Source organism: Teleopsis dalmanni, chromosome 2 (genome assembly GCF_002237135.1).
Source record: "Teleopsis dalmanni isolate 2A chromosome 2, ASM223713v2, whole genome shotgun sequence".
NCBI lineage: Eukaryota > Metazoa > Arthropoda > Insecta > Diptera > Diopsidae > Teleopsis > Teleopsis dalmanni.
The window spans coordinates 188,260,514-188,269,265 of NC_051847.1; the positions used below are offsets into that span (position 1 = coordinate 188,260,514).

At 27.8% G+C, this 8,752-nt stretch overlaps 1 protein-coding gene across 1 annotated transcript; it reads left to right on the top strand.

The window, feature by feature from the left end:
- Positions 1-185: 185 nt before the first annotated feature.
- Positions 186-8,338, top strand: LOC119684213 (carcinine transporter-like). Its single transcript, XM_038098206.1, has 10 exons — positions 186-563; positions 633-748; positions 2,022-2,184; positions 2,350-2,526; positions 5,175-5,324; positions 5,987-6,211; positions 7,189-7,316; positions 7,432-7,518; positions 7,584-7,918; positions 8,164-8,338. The coding sequence occupies exons 1-10, from the start codon at positions 268-270 to the stop codon at positions 8,251-8,253; spliced, it is 1,767 nt and encodes a 588-aa protein (XP_037954134.1). The 5' UTR covers positions 186-267; the 3' UTR covers positions 8,254-8,338.
- Positions 8,339-8,752: the final 414 nt, after the last annotated feature.

The following is an 8,752-nucleotide window of genomic DNA, read 5'->3' on the forward strand; positions in this document are numbered from 1 at the left end:
CTTTAACATCTTACTATAACTTATAAATATCATTATAATATTGATTGTGATCCTTTAAATTTTGTTTAACTTTTCATCCTTCTCAACATTTCGTCCTTTGTCATTTAAATATCACATATTAAATTTTAAATATGTAGCGGAATAATTTAATTAATTTTTGTTTATATTAAACACATTCTTTTTTAGATCTCCAGAGTTCCTACAAATTTATCTAAAATTTTCTCATTATCAATTAAGTAAATACATAGTTTAATATTAAAACCAAATATGAAAGATACTCAACAAAATCAAGGGGTACATCATAACGGTGTTTATGAGATGACCAAAGAAGAACCATCAGAAACAGATGATCCGTTTCAGGATTTAATGGAAAAAGCTGGCAATCATGGTCGTTTTCAGTTAATTTATAATATAATCTTTGTGATGGGTCTAGCAGGTGCTGGTGCTATGACTTATATGAATATAATTTTAGCGTTAAATATACCTGATCATTGGTGTACAGTGCCAGGAAGAGAAAATACAAATTACACATTAGAAGAGTGGAGGAATCTTACATTACCTTTGTAAGAAGTGCAATCATTTTTTTAATATTAACTAAAAAATAACTTTTTTTTAATTTTATATACATATAGAGAAAAGGATAATCGAGGCCTAGAAAAATTTAGTAGCTGCGAAATGTATAATACAAGTTTTACAAATATCATGGATGGGAACTTATGGAATAATGTCACAAAACCGAATGTAACAGGTAAGATAAACATTTTTGAAAAAAAACACTCATCTGCAATTGATTTTCTATTGAGAGTTAAATTATTATTATTATTATTACACCATTATTATTATTATAATAATATTAAGGGCATTGCACTGCACATAGAAATCTATTGTGCCTCTGTCATAGATTTAGAATATTCTCCAACTTCAACAATTAATAATAATATTGTAACTATAGTACAGATTTTTATTTTATACGTTATATATGCCCACTTAGTTACTTCTTTAGTTTCCAGTATGTATTTTGAAGTTTAATCATGGGTTTAATTCTGTAATGAACCTATATAACAATGAAAAGACCAGTTAGGTATTTCTTTTATTTTTGTGTTCAAAATTTAATCATTGGTATTTTTCAATTTTATTCATATATATTTACAAATTTAAAGACATGTAATAGTTCAAGAATATTATCACTAAAAATTTTTGAAATAATTTAATAGATGTGAATGAAATTCCTAAGCCATACTACCAAATAGGTCATAGAAAATGTTAATATTTTTGAAATCAAATTCTTTAGAGAATTGAACAAAGTAAAAAAATACATTTCAACTATTTGTTTAAAATATAAATAAATAACTCAAATAAAATAAATAATTCATATAAATAAAAATACAGAAAATTGTACAAAATTATTCATAGCAAAAATTTCTAAATCCCAAAGGTAGCAATTGGAAGTACCTCAAAATTTTGCAAGAAATTAAATTAAAATACCTAGAGTTTTATATCTTAAAGATTATTATTTAAATTGCAAATATTTTTAATTATTATAACATATTTGTAATTTGCAAATTTCTAAAATTTTAAATGTAATTTAAAATTTCAAAAATATATGAAAGACGATTAAAAAAGAAAATTAAAACTATTACTATTAATAATTCCAGTAAGCTCTTACTTATATTGGACATTAGTATCTTTTCACTTCAATGTTTTAAATAGCTTAAAGGAAAATAAAATTATAATAATGGGAAAAAATATTTGAAAAGATATCTAAGTCCGAGGAAAGTTTCAGCATTTGCAACGCATTACTTTTTACAACTTTGCACTTTAATGCGTTTCACTTATGCCGCACTTTTTATTTTATTATTTAACTTTATTTAATTTTCTGCAATGGCATCCGTACAATTTTATTTTAATTTTTCCTTTTTTTTCAATTTTTTTGTATCTTTTCTATTTTTGACATCCCCCACAAACATCTACAAATGGAATCATCCTTACAACATTCTTTCATTGTGTATGCACGTGTATAGTTTGCCAACATGGTTGGAGTTATGATCAGACCTGGTACGAGAGCACCATTCCCACACAGGAGAATTGGGTTTGTTCAAAGGATTTGTTTGTAACAAATGTTTTTGTTGTTGGACGCGTTACAGAAGTTGTTGGTGCATTCGTGCTAGGACAAATGGGTGACATGTAAGTTTGCTTACAAGGATTTAACTAAATAAAATATGAACCTAAACTGTATGAACTATTAATGCAATTTCTATTATTTCTTTCCGTTTTTGTTTTTGCTTTTATTATTTGTTTCTCTTTATTCTGAAATTTATTTTTCTCTCTTTATTTATTTCTTTTATTTAGTTTTGGTCGTCGTCCAGTTTACTATATTAGCGTTGCTTTTTGTTCATTAGGTCGCATGCTATCCATTTGGACCACAAGTTCTTATACTTGGTTTCTAATATTTACGGGCTTTGCTGGTCTAACCGTTAATAGTTTATTTCAATCGCCTCAAATTGTTGGCATGGAAATCTCAAGAGAGTAAGTATATTAACGTATATTCTACACATATAATATTTTAGGATTTAAATTTTAATACATAATTCACTGGGACATCTTAGTATTTTATATGTTTAACTGTCTTTTAAGTATACGATTAATATAAATTGTTTGTAAGATTCGTTTTTCTTTATTATGCTATATAATATCTTCTAAAATATTTTAAGTCCTTTTATCTAAATGGATTTAAAATAAAATTTAGTTTAGATCATATAAATTTATTATGCAAAATCAAAAATCATTATAATTAATCACAAATAAGAAATAATGACACATATTTAAAACTAAACTTTAACTGAAAAAAATTGACCCATAACAGACAGTATAATTATTATTTGAAAAAGAAAAATAATATATTTCTTACACATATAAAATATATAGTCCGTAAAAAGATTTATTTTATCACTATATAATAAATATAGTAATAATAATATTATATATTAATATATCATTAATGATAATATAATATTTATAATAATATAATAATAAGTAGAGAAGTACAAAATATAAATGGAAGATTTATGACAAAAAAAGTGGAAGAATCGCATTAGATAGATGTAATTATGAAGTCATTTTCGTATTTACCAAAAACTGTAAACAATAGTTTTTTTGAGTAAGAGTGTGATGTCCCCACAACTAAGTAATAATAATCAAAAACAGAACTAGAAAGAAATGCTTTATTGAGATCCTTTGCCTTATGCTGACTGAAGAAATTATCAACAGCTCGATAATATTGCTATGCGTATAGGTACTCACATTCCCAAAAAGCTTTTATATTAATAGTCACTTTTCTGATTGAAATAATTGAAATTTATGTTCTTTTAATATTATTATATTTGAAGTTAATTTTGCAATCGAAGAATAACCAAAAATAAAAATCGTGTGCTAATTATTTTCACAAATCATTCCTTAGAAAAAAGCACTTCTCACGCTATTATCATATAACATCGAACAAATATAGACTCCCCAACAAATTAGTTGGAATAAAAATAAAATATATTATAAAATGAGTTGAAGAAACTTTGAAAATGATAAGAATTATAGTACATCACACGAAAAAAAAACACAAGTAACCTTAATATATAGGCGCCTTTTTATTAATTTATTGATTTATAATTTTATGGCTTTGTAGAATTTTTGGACTTAAGATATAAAAATCTTATTCAAGGTCTCTGTTAAGGTGTTGCCATAAAGATTACTTTAATATAATTTGAAAACACTGGTTCATAAAACTGTTGTTAAATGATACATAAATGATTATAAATATTTTGAAAAGTTATATATAACTAAAAGCTTAGTGTATTGTTTACAATAATATTTATAATAAGATTTTTATAAATACTATAGTCTAATGAATTGTTGTATAATGTATAAACTTATTATAAACACAGATAGTATATATAAGTTGGTATACGTAAATAAAAAAATTACTTACATTTATAAAAAGTAGATAAAACTGCTACAAATATATAGGTGGATTCAAACTTGGTTGTGAGAACATCATTTAAGGACTTTTACATTACAATATTATATTATTTGCCATAAAATAAGCCATACAAGCTTATGTTATACATAAGCTCGCAAAGGTATACGAAGCAAGATGAATAGAACGACAATCAGTATTATATGTGGCAACTAAGTGATGCTACTAGCCTTAAGCTCACACCTTCAGAAATGTTGGGCATTTACCTTTCAAACTAGTTTGAAAAGGAACACCACAACAACATTACTGTATGTTGACTTCTGGAACACAACAGCAACAAATGTAACAAAAAGACTTATATTCTCTGCAAATCAGGAGTCCAATGTCAATTTATTAAGTCTGAGCTAATCTATAATCTGGCGGGATCAAAATGAAAAACTGCAGTTATTGGAAAGAATATTAATTAAAAAATTACGGCATAAATACTTAGAACCAAAGACAGGCTAATTCATACATAAATCCATCTAGTGTGTTCTTAAATGGACTCCTTGCACTAAGCATAGAGGATATAAAAATTTTGAAAATGTTTTGACTAAGTATCGCAAATTGAGGGCCGATTAACTTAACTAGCACTTAAAAGACTAGTAACTGCTGTTTTTTGATATATATGATGAAAAATCTAAACACAATGATTAGAACTGACCAACATGTGACATTCTCAGCCAAGGTTTTGAATTGAGCAGGAGCAAACTTATAAATCTTGGGTAAAGACTCTTCACCCTTTATAATATATGAAAGAAACCAAAAACTTGAACGTTGCTAACGTTAATTAACAGCCTAATAATAATCGATTAAATAACTGAGGTTAGCACAATGAAGCACCTGAATCTTGGTGTATAATTTTCCCGATTTTAAAATAAAATTAGAAACAAGCAATGATATTTTTTTAAATGGTTTTGGAAACTCATTTATTTGAATTTTTGTTAAAAGAACAATGTACATAACTACAAACTAACCCAAAGCAATAACTGTCCAACAATAATCAATATCTTTGAAAATGACAAACCTCATGGGAAATCTTATCGTTCTAATCCACTTTATTTTTAATTGTACTTCTCTTCATATATAATTTCACTTCTCTCTCATCTTCTTTTTTTAATTTTATTCCTTAATCCTTTCATTAATTTTTTATTTTCTTCATTTTCAGAAAGGATCGCAGTGCAATTGCTTTTTATCAAAGTTTTGGCTGGTCCATTGGTACAACGGTGATGCCATTACTTTTTTGGTGGCTACGTGATTGGGAATCCTTTATGTGGTACACTTCAATACCAACGGCACTGGTTTTGCTTTTTTCCAAGTACGTAAGCACATCCTCACACATGCAACTATGAACTATTTTTAGGGAATTCTTGTGAATGTAGTAAAATCGCGAGTATGGAATAGTGCATCTTTTGGTTCCATGGCACGTTTGCTGTTAAAAACTAAAGTCGAAAAACAAAAGTTGGGAGAAGAAAAAATTCACTTGGCATAGTTGGCATTTGTAACATAGCAATTTTTTGCTTTGTTCTTGCTAGGCTAGGAATCAAGTTCATTTGTGTGACTTTCATTGAAGCACATCGGCTTTGCATTGACTCGTTTGATATGTGAGCATCAAATTGGAAACATCCAAGTCAATTCAATTGTTTTCAATTTCTGTTTGCCATTCCTAGTTTTTTGCATTTCTTTTTTGGAATTAGTCTTACAGTCAAAAGCTACAATTTTCGCGGGTATTCCCACAGCATCGATACTTTGAAGTATTTTACTATAGTTTCTATAAATATTTAAATACAATAATTTTTAAGTGAACATTTTTCAAATTATTAAATGAATTTTACTCATAAATTAAGAAAATTGACATTGTTACCATAAAAATAGATACCGATTTTAATTAAATATCAATTGTATAAAGTCGTAATTGCCGATATTAGCTATTCTCTATTCGATTGAATTTTTTTGCTTACTCAATTTAATTTTCCGCAGATACGTCATTGAATCGCCACGTTGGTTGATTAGCAAACGTCGTTTTGCCGATGCCATTGTGCAATTTAAGAAGATAGCGAAAATAAATGGTCATCAATTCGATGTGACGGAAAAGGAATTAGCTGGACTTTACAAAGGAATGGATGCAGAGCCAGTATACGGTATTGCTTCACTCTTCAACGGCTGGCGTTTGGCGCGTAATACAACAATTATGGGCTTTTCTTGGTAAGATGTGTGAAAATTTAATGACTTTTTATAGAGACAATATAGGTAACTTATTGTATTATTATGCAAATACAAGATTCTATTCGAATTCAAATCGGATTTTCTAAACATAAGTATTTATCAAAAATGGAATTAACTATTCCACTTACTGCATCGGTAAAATAGATTCTCCACTAATATACTATCAAGGTTTTTCGACTTTTAAACGAATAGAACCGTCTGACATGCTAGTAGCTTTTAGATTGACAAAAAGCTTTGCTTTTTATGAAATATATTTTTCAGAAAACAACCTTTAGCATAATACTAAATAATAATAGATCGGGAAATATATCGATGAATGAGATCAAATCTTGATTTAATATACAAGTAATCTAATTGTAGAAAACAAACCGTGCACAGATTTTGTGATGCACAAAATATATTTGGTGGCAATATGATAAACTAAAGTTTCAGTCGTGCTCTATTTTCATTTCCATTAAACCCAATAAAGACTGCATACGGCACGGTTTACTATTTACTCTATTGAAAAAAATTAATTCAAACTTGAAACAATTATTATTATTTTGTTGAAGCTGTTTGAGCCAGTGCACTTAAGCACTGTTACTTTTTTGTAACTCGAGGTGTTTTCAAAACCCCTCTTTACGCCTTGACTACATTATTGTTTATCACTTCATCAGACTAAGCAATAATTGACGTCAGATCTGCGTACCTCCCCGAGGAGCCTGTAACCATTCTGAGATTTGATTACGCGGTGTTGGTAAGTCTGCCAGTTTTCGCAAATAATTTCAGGGCTCCATCCTTTATATATTTTTTGATGGGATCAATCTTTATGTCCTATATATGACTAAGATATGAATGTATTTTTAATGCATAACATACAATATACACATGAGGTATATGTAGTTTTTCTACAACATCTGTGAATATAGGTCTTAGAAATGTCTAAATTAATAAATTTAATATTTCTATATTTTTAGGTGCGTTGTGGCAGTCTCCTATTTCACTCTGGTACTTTTTAGCTCACGTATGGGTGGAAATCCATTTTTAAATTTCTTAATGCAAAGTATTGTGGAAGTACCAGCTTATTTAATTGGCAAATATTTGGGTAAGCTTGAAACTAAAAATCGTTAACCTAAAACACTTTTATTAATATTAATTTTTGTTTATTTACTTAAACTATTTATTTAAACCATTTATTTAAAATATATTCTCTACTTTAGGTGACAATTTCGGTCGTCGTTTTACTAATTGCATATCGTTTTTAGTATCTTTCTTGACTTGCATTCCAGTAATTTATTTGATAACAGGTTAGTCAATGTGTCAATAACAAATTCAATTATTAAATAAAAGAAAAATTTTATTCAATTTTAAGACAAATCTCATGAGGATACCGTTATGTATTTAGCCAGTTTTATAAAATTTCTAAATGCAGTTACCTTTTTTACGGCCAGTTTGCAGTGCATGGAAATTTATCCAACTTGTATGCGTCAAACGGGCATTGCACTTGGCACAATTTTGGCTAATGCAATTGGTGTTTTGGCGCCGTATCTTGTTTATTTGGGCACCACAGTTGATATACGTAGTCCTTATTACATTCTAGGTACGTTATTCCTGATTGGCGCCATCGGTGCGTCATTTTTGCCAGAAACACTGCATAAAAAGTTACCAGACACATTGGAGGAGGCGCGCCTATTTGGCAGACACGATGTAAGTGAGGCTGCTATTAAATGGAGCATAATAAATTCAGATAATTAAATATTTTTAACTTAGAAAATTCAGAATCTAAATTGAAAGGATTAGTTTTTTGTGGGGTGTTGTAAAATTACTTTCTTTGAAAATATTTTTTATGAGTAACTAAAAGTAACATATATTAACACATCACATATAAAATATTTTTTTTTATAAGTTAATATTATTGCAGACATATAAGTGATAATTTTAATTTTTTTTAGAAATACTGGAGTTTACCAAAACCTCCACCTAAAGAGAACACATCTAATGCTGATAAAGAGAAACTGAATCAGGAGAAATATGCCCCGTAAAAATGAAACTGATATTATTATTTAGTTGTTGATATGAAATTTATGTTACTATATCTTTGTGATGTATTTTAGTTATAAAATATAATATGATACGTACTAGAAACTTGCATTTAAGTTTTTGTAAAATAAAGTATGAATTACAAACAATAATGAATAAAGAAACATTTGAAGTATGTATATAGATATTTTCTTTATAAAATTACTGAGAGATAACGAAATAATGTGGAATCTAATATAGTTTTCAATGCACTGCTGCAGCTGAGGTACTTTATCTACCATAGTAACGCACCCAAATGTACGATATGCATATTGCATTGGGAACATCATATATATAATATAAGACATAAAAACAGTTATAAAATTATAAAATGTGTATGTGTTATACATTTATCTCTGAGTTTAATATTTGGTACGAAATTATAACATCAAAAATTTTGTCATTAATGTTATCTTATGTTCTTGAAACTTTATCCATTTAATGATTTGCTAATTTGTAAAT